Below are 16502 nucleotides of genomic sequence, written 5' to 3'. Positions count from 1 at the left end.
TTCTTATATTCTCAATATTTTCCGGGTCTAACCTAACTTCCTAGTAGCATTTAAAATTCCTTTTGAATTTTATTACATAAATAAGGGCCATATCTCCATCCATCATTAGCTATATGGTTAGGTGTATCAACAGTATAATAACCTATAATTCCTCTTAACTCAGAAACATTCTGAGCTTTCAGTATATTCTTATGATCTCCTAAGAAGTAAATTAGTTATTGCATGAAAATTATCAAAATCTAAGTCACTTAGATAAAATATTCTTTTATTCTTTGAATTGATTTTATCACTTGCTGGAAAACATCATCTAGTAAATTATGAGTTTGAATAATTCTTTTAAACCCTTCTGTTTTAGAAAAGACCATAGTGAAACACTGTATCTTTGGGGTAATCAATTCTGTTTATGTTCTATCAGTGAGCCAAAGATGGCTCTGGTGTATTGGCGGGCTGGTACCCCCCGTTAGCTCAAAAGCTTCCTGGTGCTAAACTCAAATTTTTATACATTGAGTTTTTTAAAACATAGCCTCAGTAAGAGAGTCTTAGTCATTTACGTTGTTCCTGATTTTCATATCCTGTGAAACTGTGCCCAACATCTGCTAACTGTAGGTAAGTTCAACCCTGTAGCTCTGCAAGACCCCAAGCTACTGCTGCCCTTCTGAGTGCTCTGAGACTCACAGCCTGGGTGCGCAGGGACCTAATTTAGGCACGTCAGCTTCCTCTCCAGTTCCCCTCTTCCCAGAGAGATGCCTGGTCGCCTTCTGCTTCTGGGTAGTAGCCATTGGAAGGTCTCCTGCTGTGATGGACTTCTCTTCATGCAAACCTTGTCAGAGTTGCCCACATGAAGCTTGTTGCATGCTACTGCCACCTCATGGTCACTTCTTTCTCCTTCAGCCTGAAACCCCTCAAACTCACTGTACATTCTGCCAATCTTTGAATATCTCTTTGAATTGGAAATATTTGATTCTGTTTGTTACTGCTGAAAGGTATTCATGGGAACAAAATAAAAACAAGGATTATTCAGAACAACTGAGCCAGTCACAATGAATCACTTGGCTATTTGTTCCTTTTTTGAAAATGTTCAGCCATGGTGTGAAATACACTCTCTAAAATCTCAGTGTTGTCTACCATCCATGGTGACCAACTTGACAGAGACGCTTCAAAACCAGAAAACCACATAATTGTATAATACACAATATAATGTTGTATGCATATATGTATGTATGTATTATTATTATTATTATTATTATTTTTTGCGGTACGTGGGCCTCTCACTGTTGTGGCCTCTCCCGTTGCGGAGCACAGGCTCCGGACGCGCAGGCTCAGCGGCCATGGCTCACGGGCCCAGCCGCTCCACGGCATGTGGGATCTTCCCAGACCGGGGCATGAACCCGTGTCCCCTGCATCGGTAGGCGGACTCTCAACCACTGCGCCACCAGGGAAGCCCCTATATATGTATTATTTTAACATAAAATAGGTAAAATGGATGTTTCTGTGAATTATATGTTATTGTGTAGTACTTGATCTAATGTATACATAATGGCAGCATAAATGCTAGTATTTAAATAAAACAAGGGTACAATAAGAGTAGTGTCAATTACTAGTTACTAACTAATAGTAGGAGTAAATATGCAATCATATGTAAAAAAAGAAAACAATGATTATTAAAAACTTACTTTTATAATAGATTTATTTTTAAAATTTAAATTAAATTTAAAAAATTTTTTTGGCCGCACCACATGGCATGTGGGATCTTAGTTCCCTGATCAGGGATCAAACCTGTGCCCCCTGCAGTGGAAGCGTGGAGTCCTAACCACTGGACTGTCAGGGAATTCCCTATAACAGGTTTAGATTTGCGAAAAAAAAAAATATTGTGAAGATAGTATTGAGAGTTTCCACGTGCCTAAGACTCAGTTCGCCCTAATTGTGAATGTCATAACACTTGGTACATTGTCACAATTAATATCCAGAATTGATACAATATTATTAACTAAAGTCCACATTTTACTTAGATTTGCTTGGGTGGGTTTTAACTTTTTCTGTTCCAGGACCCAGCCCAGCTGGCACATTGTATTTAGTCATCATGTCTCCTTAGGCTCCACTTGGCTGTGGCAGTTTCTCAGACTTGGCATATTTTTCATAATCTGGAAAGTTTTGAGGAGTATTGTTCATGTATTTTGTATAACAGTCCTAGTTTGTATGTATCTTATGATATTTCAGATGTTTAGACTGGGGTTATTAGTTTTCTGGGGCAAGGAGGGGTGAAGATCAGGAGGCAAAATGTCATTCTTATCACTTCATCTCTAGGATGTTTACTTTCGAGATGACTTGGTGTCACCTTTAATCACCTGGCTGAGGCAGTGTTAGGCAGGTTTCTCCTCTGTCCATAGTGTACCTTCTCTTTGATTAAATCACTATATGCACATCATAAGGAGTGGGAAGTTATGTGTCTTGTCTTTGAGGACTGAGTATCTGTGTAATCGTGCCGATTTTTTCTATATGGAAAACGTTTATTTCTCTTCATATGGACTCCTTGAAATTTCTTTTATGTTTTCTAGAATAGTGCAGTAGTTCTTTATATGTTTTCTTGCTCAAATAGTTCCAGCTTTAGCCATTGGGTTCTCTTTCAGGTAGCTCCAGTGTCCTGCTTGTGCACCCCATCTTTGTTTTTTGTTGTTTTGTTTGTTGGTTTTTGAGAACTACCTTACTTCCTGGCACTAGGGAAAGTTGCTGTGCACTCACTTTGCATATCCTGCTTCAGTCTTAGTATCAGTCAGGTCTTCAAAGTGCCCTTGTTTCTCCTTTTGGAGAATGGTATTTAAAACCTAAATCAGGGAGTTCAGTGTGCTCATCACTACTAAGGTGTTCTTGATTCTTCGCCATCTCAGCAGACAGTGCAAAGAAGAGTGTGTCTATATACTAATCTATGTATATACACGTCACAACCACTATCTGTATGGAACAAGTTTAATACATATGATGGCAAACATGAATTCATACAGATGACTCCACCTGTGACCTATTACTGTATGGATGATTCTAGCCTTTTCCATATAAGAGGGTGTGGAGACAAGGGAACCCTCTTACAGTGTTGGTGGGAATTTAAACTGATACAGCCACTATGGAGAGCAGTATGGTAGTTCCTTAAAAAACTACAAATAGAACTACCATATGACCCAGCAATCCCACTCCTGGGCATACACTCAGAGAAAACCATTATTCAAAAAGATACACGCACCCCAATATTCATTGCAGCACTATTTACAATAGCCAGGACATGGAAGCAACCTAAATGTCCATCGACAGAGGAATGGGTAAAGAAGATGTGGTACATGTATACAATGGAATATTACTCAGCCATAAACAGTGATGAAATTGTGTCATTTGCAGAGACGTGGATGGACCTAGAGACTGTCATACAAAATGAAGTTAGTCAGAAAGAGAAAAACAAATACTGTATATTAACACATATATGTGGAATCTAGAAAAATGGTATAGATGACCTTATTTGCAAAACAGAAATAGAGACACAGATGTAGAGAACAAATGTATGGATACCAAGGAGGAAATGGGGGGCCTGGGATGAATTGGGAGATTGGAATTCACATACATACACTACTATTTATAAAACAGATAACTAATAAGAACCTATAGTATAGCACAGGGAACTTTACTCAGTGGTCTGTGGTGACCTAAATGGGAAGGAAGTCCAGAAAAGAGGGGATATATGTATATGTATGGCTGATTCACTTTGCTGTACAGCAGAAACTGACACAGCAGTGTAAAGCAACTATACTCCAATAAAAATAAATAAATAAAAGTTGAATTTGAAAAATGAACCAAATTACATTTGCAGTATAAAGCCAAAAAGTGGGGATTGGTCAAGCCTTGCCCTGAGCTTTCAATTCAAGGAGAGAGATATTTAGGATTTCCCAGGTATCTTGTCTTGTCCATATAATTTCTTATATGCCCTTCATTCTTATGGAACCTGCAGTTTTATGGGGAAAGAAACTTGAATGTATATAATACAACAGTAAACTCACTGAGAACATAGTGAAAAGATGCCTAGTTCCTTTGTTCTCCATTTCTTCATGCTTAAGTGTCTACAAAGAGTCTTGTCATTCAGGGCAGGTCTAAAATATAGTGTATTAATAGAAAATTTGAGGTAAATTTCACAGTAAAAATAAGTTTGACTCAGTAAGTCATGCATACAGTGAATGGTAGACCCACAAACAGTGTTTCTTGGGCAGCTTTCAAGGGGCAAAAATCTTAGCTTTCAAATGAGGTAACTTTGTATCTTCCCCAAATTCTACTTTAAAGACTTGATTTTACCGTACATTTACTTAGATCTTTCTAACTAGCTCTATGAGAGAAATTTGATGCACATTTTTTTTCCAGTGAAAGAAAACTATCTTCACTGAGTCATGCATGTAGTGAATTCTTTTTTTTTTTTTTTTTTTTGCAGTACGCGGACCTCTCACTGTTGTGGCCTCTCCCGTTGCGGAGCACAGGCTCTGGACGTGCAGACTCAGCGGCCATGGCTCACGGGCCCAGCCGCTCCGCGGCATGTGCGATCTTCCCGGACCGGGGCACGAACCCGTGTCCCCTGCATCGGCAGGTGGACTCTCAACCACTGCGCCACCAGGGAAGCCCATGTAGTGAATTCTTTAAGAGTTGTAGCACTAGGTTTTCTAAGTCTCCATTGACCTGAAAAAGCCTCACTTTTCAGCTGGGAAAATCTGTACCTTCTTTTCTGGTTAGAGGGAAAGTCTTGTTTCTCCATTAGATAAATAGTTGTTTGTGGTAAGCTGCTTAAAAATAATTGTATGGTTTTTCTGGAAAGCTTTTTTACTCAGAGTTTCATGCATACAGTGAATGTTAGGCCCAGAACACCAGTGTTTCCAAGATGGCTTTGAAGCTCAAAATCTTAGCTTTCAAACCAGGTAAGGATGTATCTTCCCCAGTTTTGCATTAAAGATTTGACTGAACCATATATTTATGTAGATGTTTCTTATAAGCTACTTACTTAGCTTTTAGAGAAATAATCCATGGCATTTTTGGAGTTATAACCCTCAAAAATTGTTTGTTTAAATTGAGGATTCCCTTTATCTTGAAAAAGTCACCCCAAATGTGTAAATTTCAATTTGAACATTACATGTGTTCAAAGTCTCTGTCTCTTGTCAATTTTGTGGCATCTTTGTAGTTTCTTGGGAACTCTGTAGAATGTTGCAAAGTTTTTTTGTTTGTTTTTTTTTTGTTGCAGAGTTTTTAAGGACAGGGGGCTTAGAAGTGAGGGTGAGAAGGACAACTGGGATGGGAAAGAAAATAGGAGAACTTCAAATTATCTGTACTTTTTATTCATTCTTTAAAATTATTTTTGATATTTGTATGATGCACATAAATACATATGTATAATTTATAAATAAATAAACATGTATTAGGGGAGTGAGTTAAAAATATTTTACTGAGGGGTGTATATATTCAGTCGGGATACCACTACCTTAGGGAATCACTGCACTGCTGAATGACTTTATTAACTTGAGAATAATATATTATAACTTGAAAACAAAACAAATGAACACACAAACAAAACAGAAACAGACTGATAGATACAGAGAACAAACTGGTGGTTGCCAGAGGGGATGAGTGTTGGTGAGGGATGAAAAAAACAGGTGAACAGAATTATAGGTACAAACTTCCAGATATAAAATAAATAAGTCACAGGGATGTAATGTACAGATAGGAGATGTAGTCAAAATATTGTAACAACTTTGGTGATTATGTTAACTGGTCTTATTATGTTGATAATTTTATCATTTTTTTCATCTTATCATTTTTTAAAATTAATAATTTATTTACTTGGCTGCGTTGGGTCTTCGTTGCTGCGCGTGGGCTTTCTCTAGATGCGGCGAGTGGGCGCTACTCTTTGTTGCGGTGCGCAGGCTTCTCATCGCGGTGGCTTCTCGTTGCAGAGCACGGGCTCTAGGCACGCGGGCTCAGTAGTTGTGACTCGCAGGCTCTAGAGCACAGGCTCAGTAGTTGTGGCACATGGGCTTAGTTGCTCTGCGGCATGTGGGATCTTCCCGGCTCAGGGTTCGAACCTGTGTCCCCTGCATTGGCAGGTGGATTCTTAACCACTGCACCACCGGGGAAATCCTGATTGCTTAATAATGTATAAAAATATCAGTTCACTGTTGTAAACCTGAAACTAATACAATATTGTATGTTAATTACAAATCAATAATAAAATAAAATAAAATATCCACCAGAATGTGAATATACTGTGATATACTCATCTCCCGGAGTCCACTAAAATTCACCAGAGTTTTATGTTTGTCCTAGTCAAGAAACATAGTCTGCTAATCAAATAGCAAAACTTTTTACGAATCTGGATTTATCACTGTTGAAGGGAATATCATTTTTAACTGACACATTCCAAATTTTTTTTTTTTTGGAAGATTATTTATTTATTTATTTACATCTTTATTGCTTTGCAATGTTGTGTTAGTTTCTGATGTACAACAAAGTGAATCAGCTATATGTATACATATATCCCCATATCCCCTCCCTCTTGAGCCTCCTTCCCACCCTCCCCAAAATTTTAAATCTAGCAGATTGATCATTCTGACACTTTAAGTGTTACCTTTATCCTATACTGAGAATGATTTTGATCACATCTCCTTACTCAATGCCCATCGTATGATCTCTTTACCTTCTCCAGGCTCCGGAATGAGTGATGTTGGGAACCCATACTTTTAGGGAAAATCTATGACTTACTTACCCAAAGTACAGAATCTACCTTTCTTCCCTTCACTCCATCTCCTTCTCCATTTGGCTTGTATATAGAAATCACAATATTAAGCCAGTACCTTTCAGATTGGCTTAGTGTAACTACAGGCATACTCATTTTATTGTTTCACTTTATTGTGCTTCACAGATATTGTGGTTTTTACAAATTGAGGGGTTTGGGCAACCCTGCGTTGTTAGATGATGGTTAGCATTTTTTAGAAATAAAGTTTTTTTTTTTTTTTTTTTTTGCGGTGTGTGGGCCTCTCACTGTTGTGGCCTCTCCCGTTGCGGAGCACAGGCTCCGGATGCGCAGGCTCAGCGGCCATGGCTCACGGGCCCAGCCGCTCCGCGGCATGTGGGATCTTCCGGGACCGGGGCACGAACCCGTGTCCCCTGCATCGGCAGGCGGACTCTCAACCACTGCGCCACCAGGGAAGTCCAGAAATAAAGTATTTTTAAATTAAGGTATGTACTTTTTGAAAGATCTTTTGCTACTGCACAAAATAGATTACAGTATAGTGTAAGCATAACTTTTATATGCGCTGGGAAACTGAGAAAAATTTTTTATATACACTGGGAAACTGAGAAAAATTTGTGAGACTCACTTTATTGCAATATTCGCTTTATTGCAGTGGTCTGGAACTGAACCTGCAATATCTCGAAGATGTGCCTGCACAAGGAAATCACAGACTCTTGTTTTTTTCATGATGAGATAAAAATAGACTACCTCATCCTTCCTGTCTTTGTCTAGTTAAAGCCTTTAAGATGCCCCAGTAACCTTCAGAACCAAGAAGTAATGATTGTCAAGTCCCTGTGACCCAGTATATGTTGTGCATAACTTCCCTGGAAATCATTAGCTCTAGAGAATCCACAGACTAACTAATTTGTGTATGTGTTCATGGCATAAGTTGCCCCCGGATTGCTGCAATTATCTGTAGATAGAAGGAGGGACTTACCCTGAAAAAGGATAGTCACCTCACTTGCATTCAATATTATTTCAACATCAGGCTCAAGTTGTGAAATGTCAGAGGGGGTGGTCATTATATCACATGATAAAAAGTTTGGACTTTATCTGGACAGTAATGAACTCAGTCAACAATTTATTTCTAAATGATTACCTTGGTAACAGAGTGGTAAATGTATTAAAGGAGAATTTGAGAAATGCTTAGAAGAAGAATTCCTTCTTCTTGGAACCTGGTAACTTAGTGACTAAGTAAGGCAGATAGGGTTAAGGGCAAGGAGGCACAGAAGTATGATGTCTAAGTGTTTGACTAAGTAAACTGGGAGAGGTGGTTGTAAGACTCTGAGATGAATAAATTTGGAGGCAGGAACACAGAATTCAACTGTGGTCATGTTAATTTATCTACGCTGTCTATGAAATACTGAGGTTAGTGTATATTTAGTAATCAGCTGGATAGTTAAGTTTGAACTCTGGGGGAAGTAAAGATTTTTAATGTGGTTAGGAAATTATTGAGAGAGAGAGTGGGGGGGAGGAATAAATGGAATGAGAGAAACTGTTGGGTGTGCATGAGTCCTTGGAGAGCAACAATACTTTAATAGAATAAAGAGGAAGAGAATCCTATAATCAATATTGAGAAGGAAGACTCAGAAAAGGCAGGATGTGATAACAGAAAGGTAGAAGAGAGCAATGAAAGGGCTGATTAACATTGCTGTTTAATTTTAGCTACCCTTAATTAAAACTTCAGTGCACCAAAAGAGCCAGTCTGCCTACAAAAGGAGAGAGAGAGGGGAGGAGTGAGCAGGGCGGGGGCATTTGCTCAGAAGAGCAGGTATATTTTCAGACTCTAAGATCCAGCTTTTGGGTGGAGTCATGACTTTTTTCAGTCATTCTTCTCTACTCACCCATGGACACCATTCTATCGTCCACGTCCCTCCAGGGCCCAGGTACTCTGAAAAAAACAGGGTCCTGGGAGAAGAGAAACCGAGACCCCTGGGGCTGTGAGCTGGATATAGAGCCTGTCCTACAATGGGTTTGGGAGCTCCAGATGTCCCAGCAAGCCCCGCAGAAGGTATGAGAGAATGTGATATCTGAAACGGGTAATGCAGAAAGGGCCCTACAGAGAACTGGGCTGATAGAATCTCTGCCATATTTTGATGCTACTATCTCCCCACACAGTTACCAGGACAATTGAGTGAGGAGAAGATTATAGAGAACTCATACCAGCTCTTAAATGCCCTAGACCAGAAGTGACTTGTGTCACTTCCACTTGCAGTTCATTGTCCAAAAGTGGAATTCAATAGCCTCACCCTGACTATAGAAGAAGCTTGGATATGAGAGAGACGTGCATATGGAATCTTTAGAGAATTCTACTGTCTCTGAGGCACAAAGGGATAATAAACTCGCTCAGTGTCCCAGAGCTGGTAACGGATAAAAGCTAGACTGAAACCCAGGCTGCCCAGCCCCAGAGCCTGTCTTATTGACCACAATGCTGGTATTACATTTCCACACTGGAGATCTACTGAGATCCAGAGGGCACCTTGTGCACTGTTCCTCTGTCCTCATTCTCTTCTCAAAAGTGGCTGCCTCTTCTGCTTGAGTAACAGGGTGTTTTGTACTTCATAATCTTTAGCTTACTATGGCCAGTCAACGAGCCCTGCTGTCTTGCTCCTCTTCATAAAATAAAGAGTCTATCCTGAGCAAGGATTCACCGTGAATGCATCGGCCAGAAGGAGCAAGACCCACCCCTCAGAAGCCAGGCTTGCCCCTCAGCCCTAGCAGGGGTGTTCTAGCTGTCTCCAGCAGTCTTTGGTGGTGGCTTTGAGCAGAGGTAAATTTCTCCCTGGTTCAATGGAGGTTGGGAGGCAAAAGGTGCTGGGAAAGTTGCACCAGGATACTAGATATCCCCCATCCCCTTACAACTCCCCAAAATGGCTCTAGAAGGAAACGAACAGTACAAGCCACTACTTGTGACAATCTGGACTTATCCAGTGCAACATCAATGTCAACGCAGTGTCTACATGCCTGGCTGGGCCAGGCACGTTGCAGACTTTACATTGTGCGAACCTTTCAAAGATCCCGTGGGACAAATCTTATTAACAACCACCCACTCCTCCACTTTTCAGATGAGAAGACAAAAGTTCGAAGAGGTAAATGGCTTGCCATGGGCCATCTTATAAGTGTCTGTGCCAGCATTTAAGCTCAAGACTTTGGGATTCCAAAGACCCCGCATCTTGCCAGTACACCACACTGCTTCTCTTAGAATCCCGCGTTAGTAAAAACAGCCAACATTGATTATGCCAGGCACTGTGCTATGTACGTTTCATGAATTATTTCATCTAATACTAACAATGACAACAACAAAGAGCAACCGTAGGAAATAGGTGTCACCGTTAGCACTCCCATCTCATAGATACGGAAACTGAAGTGTAGAAAAAGGAGGTCCATGAAAGTCAAAGAGAGCGTAAGCTGCAGACCTAACGCTTAAACCCAGATCTCTCTGCCTCGGATCACAGGCTTTAACTACTAGGCAACTCTGCCACCTGGAGACCTGGGACTGGGAGAGGGGAGCAGGTTAGCTGCAGAGAACTTGTGCAAGTGCTCCATTTGGCTTCATCTGTTCATTCACACTGCAAGGCCTCCTACCATAACTGGAGATTACGTTCTATAGTTTTTCTAACCGATTTTCTCTCCATGAGGGCTTGTGATTGCTTTCTGACCTGTTATATGTGAGCATCTCCTCCCCCTTCTGAATCGTTCAATTCCTGCCAAGTTCTCCAGCCCAGCTGTGGCCAGGAACCAAGTTCTGTTGTGTGCATAGAGAGAACTGAACTTCTGATCAGAGAGAACTGAACCCGCAAAGTCCCCATCCAAGACCTAACCCCAGTGTTTCCTAAACAGTACCAGGTAAGGTGGAGGTGAATGACAGCTTCTTTGGGGGGGGGGTTTTGTTTATATGTGTGTGTTTATCTGCCACAGGGCAGTAAAGTATATACTCAACTTAAAATCTGAAGACCCAATTTCAAATTCTGGCAGCGCCACTTATAGACCTTGAGCATGTCTCTTAACTTCTCTGACACTTCTTTTCCTTTACTGCAAAATGAGGATGGTGATATCGAGAGAGAGGGCTCAATGGGAATATACATGTGATACGCCTAGCACTGTGGCTGGCACGTGGGTGATTGATTTAATGTTAGACAGCTCTGAATGTGGTGGGCTGTGGGAGGAGGGTACCGAGAGGGGTAGAAAAGACCCAGAAGTTAGACACTGGAAAGAAAACTCCATTATGCAGAAGTTTGTTCACAGTATATAAGGTGAATGCCTTTTATAAAAAATATCTTTTTAATATCTAACATGGAAGGGGTTGGCCTCAGAATTTGCTGGGAGTTAGACGCACCTCAACATTTATTGAGCCCTTATTCTGTATCAGACTCAGTGCTGGCAAAGTGATTTATATTGATTATCGTGCTAATCCTTGTGGAAGCCAGATAGTGGGTATTACTACTATGCCCTCAAGTTTGGAGACATGAATGGTGGTCAAGATCACTCAGCTGGTACCCAGTGGAGCCAAACCTGGCTCTGTAACTCTAGGATCCCCTATAACACGCTAAGGATGTTGCCTCATAAAATAAACAGCTTTTCAGTCCAAATGCTTGTGAAATCAAAGCTCTGTTGCAAGAACTCATCAAGGCACTATGTACCAGTCATATGGGATTAGGGTCCATCTGATGACCTCGTTTTAACTTAATTACCTCTTTAAAGATTCTATCTCCAAATACAATCACATTCTGAGGTACTGAGGGTTAGCACTTCAACATATGAATTTTGAGGGGACACAATTCAGCCCATAATAAAGGATTAATTAATTTCCTCATTATTTCTCTTGGTGTTGTTTTGGTTTTTAGCCACTTATTAAGGGGTTGTTTGCACTGTCCTTGAGTATTTTAAGGACAATCCTGCAGTGATGTAAACACCTGTGTATAAAAATAGCAACTGAATCTGGTTTCTTGCTCTCAATGAGCTCATGCCTGTGGAGAGAGGTATATGTTGGAAAAAATAGCAGGAAAAGCAGGTTTTAGAACTAGCTCTGCTACTAAACTTGCCTTGAAATCTTGGGGAAATCCCTGTCCCTCTTTGGATGTTGGCCTAGAATGGGGGTTTTAAGCTCAAATGTCGACAAGAGCTGTATAGGTACAGTAAGTGCAGAAGCAAGTAGCTGTAATAACATAGGGAGTAGTGGAAACCCTGTTGAATTGGACAACATTCCATTAATTTTCAGCTCCAACCAGTTGGTGCCAGGTTGAAATAAAAGCCCAGTGTTGCCAGGCCTTCTGAGTTTTTAAGAGAAATCTTCAATTCACATTTTAAATGAAATGTCCCCAAATTTTAAATATTGGCAATTCAAATTTTTTCCTCCAAAGGATGAGGGTCAAACGTCTGGGCCAGCTGATTATCTTAGGGTCTTTCTTCCCTTAAGTGCTCTGATAAAACAAAAGACAGTACGATTGGTTGACAGGCACTAAAAAGGAAGGGGACATACTTTAGTTCATATGGTCTAAGGATCCACACAGACAAGGAAACTCTAAGGGATGAAGCTTTCACATATCTGTCCTCTTTTCTGCAGACAGTAGCAGGGTTCTGAGGGCAACATCAAAATTAATTGGGGTTAGGTTATTACGAGTCTAAACAGGTTGAAAATAAATTGAGTCAAGTTTTATTGATCTCTTTTATGGGTCCATTGTCAAACAGTATTATCTTATTGCTGAAACGGGGAGGAGGCTTAATTGTTTGCAGTGATGAAGTGCTTGAACCTCAGAGCTATTTGTGGAGTGGCTTTCTTCTAGTAGAACAGAAGTTCTAGCTTAAGCCAATTTTCACAATCAAACTTCAAGAAGCATCCTAATAAATGACCGTTCTGCTCCCATGTGAGAAGCATTTGTTGGGATCTGGAGTGGTAAAGAAACTTTATTTCATAGGTCCAGTGAGGGATCGGTAATAGCTACCTGGAATGCTGTCCTGGGGAAAACCCCGAGGTCAGATCCCAGTCCAGTAAGGAAGGTGCTGTGATATTAGCCTCCTCTGTCCTGAGTGTGGTGGTGCATATTTGTCAATATTCTTAGAGTCTCAAGTGACAGAAACCCAATCTCAGGCAGGAAAAACTGTTGGCTCATAGAATTCAGGACAGGATATTACCAAGAGAGGGGTAGAGATGCAGACGGGCCTCAGGAACAATAGTTCTGAACCAGAGACTTGCATGCCTCTGAGATACTGTCTGCCCCTTATTTCCATGTCTCTGAAATCTTCCATGTTTTCTTCACTCATGCAGAGCAGTTATCTCCACATGACAGGAATGATAGCCACCGACAGTTTCCAAAGTGTGCATTTCATGGCTTCCACCAAGGAGAGACTGCCTTATATACTCTTTGGTAACAAGCACACACACACACGTTTTGGAGAGGGATTATGATTAGCCCAGTTTGGATTAAAAAATCATGGGAAATGACTGCTCAGCTCTGGACCAGTCAACTTTGAACAGGGAGTGGAATCATCTAAGAATATGTTAGTTTCCATGAGAACCATACATTTGGGCTCGGTGGGAAGAGAGTTCTCTAGAGCAAGGATAACATGAGGTACAGGACTTTCAAAATGGTGAGTCTCTACCAAAAAGGGGATGGCCACATGGCTGCAGAAAAGAGAAGGAGAAGACCCTCAGAAATATGTGCCAACCTTATCTGGTAGCTATAGCCCCTCCCCATCATTTCTTGCCTCATCTGGGAAGAGAATCCCCACCTAAATCAGTAAGTTGTGCCTTCCAAATTCCAGTGAGCTGAAACAAAGTCATCACTCTAGCAGTTAACCAGGAAAGTACCTTCATTTTGTGGAAGAAATTCCTGCTCTAATGACCAACATATTAGCCATCTCTTCTCAAGGCAGGTGGTGGCCTGAGAATTCTGTGCCTGCTTCCTGAGGACTGCTCCACCATGCAACGGCTGATGAAGTTCCGGGTCCTCTGGGGCATCCACAAATCCTGCCATGGCTTCCACCCTGCCCTTCAGCGCCTGTACTGCCAGTCTTTATCAGGAGCTGGAGCCCCAAGATGGAATGACTATGATACACCTGAGGAATTTAACTTTGCAAGTGATGTACTGGACTACTGGACTCAAATGGAGAAGGTAAGGAGACACCCATGATGTGGGGTGAGAACAGGATTGACCTCTTGCTCCCAGTAAGTTGAGGGGCACAGAACTAAGAATGGCTTCTGACTAAGCTTACAAGTATCATGAAAAGCTTATGTTTTGGGCTTCAATTCTCAGCCTGGACACTTCCTCAATTCTCTGAGGCCCAGTGGTTTTATCCGTGAAATGGGAATAATCTCATTTAAGAAACAAGACAGCAGGTGAAAGTATCTGGTATACAGTCAGGTAATTGTGACCAAGTGTCAAGTTCTAATCACAGGTCAGCAAGTTGATGTTGGTCTGAATTCTCACCTTCAGCTACTGGAACTGTGAGTCTAACTAGAATTCATCTCATCACACTTGGGCTTGACTTCAGGCTACACCGAGAGGGAGGGTACAGGCAACCTGACTGTGCACATGAACATCTGACCATGTGACAAAATCATGTCATCTATCTTCCTATGAGGATGGCAAGTACATCTGGAGTCTTCCCTATCAACTACCTACTTGAGTGTGTGGCTTTAGGGTGTGTCCAGAGAAACCTGTCCCTGTGGTCTCTGCAGAAAATGCACGTTCTTGGTTTGTCTTTTACCAAGAGACAGACCAAGAGAGGAGCAGTGGTGACACTAGGAGTTGGGGTAGACAGTGGGTGATGTTCCAACTACTAAGTCCCAGCTGGTAATGTCCACATTGTGAAAACCCACTTAACACTATCTTTGTACAGAAGAAAGAATTCATCTGAGATGGAGTCAGAGAGTTGATGTTTTTTTTTTTTTTTTTGCCGTACATGGGCCTCTCACTGTTGTGGCCTCTCCCATTGCGGAGCACAGGCTCCGGATGCACAGGCTCAGCGGCCATGGCTCACGGGCCCAGCCGCTCTGCGTCATGTGGGATCTTCCCAGACCGGGGCACGAACCCGTTTCCCCTGCATCGGCAGGCGGACTCTCAACCACTGCGCCACCAGGGAAGCCCAGTTGATGTATTTTTAATTTCCCATGAACATACATTCATATGTTAATATTCAAAGCTTACATGCCTTTAATAGGGACTTTTTTTCCTACCTCCATCTTTTTCCTTTTTCTGAATTTTCCTACTAACTCCAAGGAAAATAGAGCCCTCAGTTATGAAGAGCCTTTTTTTAATGTGCCATATCAAGCACTTTGCACTTATTATTCTGATTAGATGGACACTTTAATTATCCCCATTTTCCAGCTGAGGAAACTGAGGTTCCAAGGGTTCAAATAACCTACAGAATTCACATACCTAATAAGTGAAGGAGTAGGATTTGGGTCTAGGCTGTCTGATTCTATAATCCACTATTTAACCTAGTCCCACAATCTGATGATGTCTAAACATCTCTGCCTTCAGACTACAAACTGACTTTCATCACTGCCCAGACCAAAACTCTGGTTAGACCTTTTGAATCATGAGAAATGGCTGGAGAGGCCATCATTTTTTTTCTGCATTTATCTTCATAAAGTCCTTTTTAGTTCACACATCAACCCCTGGAGATTATCACCCTGTAAATATTTGCCCAGGGAATGCCCCGTCTTTGTTGGGTCATTATTAATTCCTCCATATCTCCAAACTTCTCCTACCCCCAGCATCTCCACCCCATTTACATTCATTCTCACAACAGTTCTGATCTGTCTGTTTCTACTTTTTGAACTGCCTTGATCATGATCAGTGTCTCTCTAGTGACGTATGATGTCTGACACCTAGCAATCCCTCAGTACACCTTTGTGGAATACATTAATTTTGAAACTTGTCTTACGAGCACTGTAGGGATTGATGTTGCTCCCATGGAAGACCTTCTAGAGGGCATGCCACCATAGTCCACTCTGGCTTTCTGGGCCTCCCCTTACAACTTAACAAGCATCATTCAGAAACTGATCCATAGCCTAATCAACAACACAATCCAAACCATAACAAATAGAATTTATTTTGACTCAATTTTCAACACATTTTACTTATTAAAAATGTTAAGTTAGAAATCCAACATTTTAATGTAATTTTTTTTTAGCATAAGCCAGGCAACATAGGTTCAGGGGTGGAAAATATAGTCACTCATTCAGGCCACCAATTTATAACCCCTGACTATCCTTGGGAATTAAACCCTATATTACTCTAGGCTCCAAGGATACTGCACTCCAACTGATTCATGGAGCAGCCTCTCAAATCTATTCATGAGAGGTCACGTTCATGTCCAAAATCATTCATTCTGTCTCTTTGATACTGCATTCATTCATTCAGTTAGGATTTAATGAGTACCTAACATGTTCCAAACACTATTCTGGATAAGATAGGGATAGAAAACTAAACAACGTACAACGCTCCATCTTTCCTCTTTTGATAGTGTGATTCTCCACTTCATGTCTCAGGAGAGATGAGTACAGCATCTGTGACATTGACTTCTGTTTGTTTGGGCAAAAATCATGACAGAAGCAAATTCTTCTTACCACCTTCTGATGTGATTTAGTAATAAATATTGCTCAGTAAGTATAGTGAAATATCTATTGACCACAGAGCTTAAGAAAGCAACAGCTGAATGTCATTGCCACATAATGTCTGGCTCTTTGTCC

The 16502-nt window shown here is 41.1% G+C and overlaps 1 protein-coding gene across 2 annotated transcripts in view; it reads left to right on the top strand.

The window, feature by feature from the left end:
• Positions 1-13710: 13710 nt before the first annotated feature.
• The window catches only part of LOC307063319 (acyl-coenzyme A synthetase ACSM1, mitochondrial), a gene marked incomplete at both ends in the record, with an annotated part of 37599 nt that continues 34807 nt past the window's right edge, over positions 13711-16502 (top strand). The window contains one exon of one of the 2 annotated variants that reach the window (XM_079719378.1): positions 13711-13917. In XM_079719378.1, the coding sequence (XP_079575504.1) occupies positions 13726-13917 (192 nt within the window). The remainder of the gene's footprint in view (positions 13918-16502) is intronic. The other variant, XM_079719377.1, reaches the window with a different exon arrangement.

This window comes from Hyperoodon ampullatus, assembly GCF_949752795.1.
Source record: "Hyperoodon ampullatus genome assembly, chromosome: 14".
In the NCBI taxonomy this organism is placed as follows: Eukaryota; Metazoa; Chordata; class Mammalia; order Artiodactyla; family Ziphiidae; genus Hyperoodon; species Hyperoodon ampullatus.
Note: the sequence above shows the minus strand (reverse complement) of the source record. Positions and strands in the feature narration are given on the sequence as shown.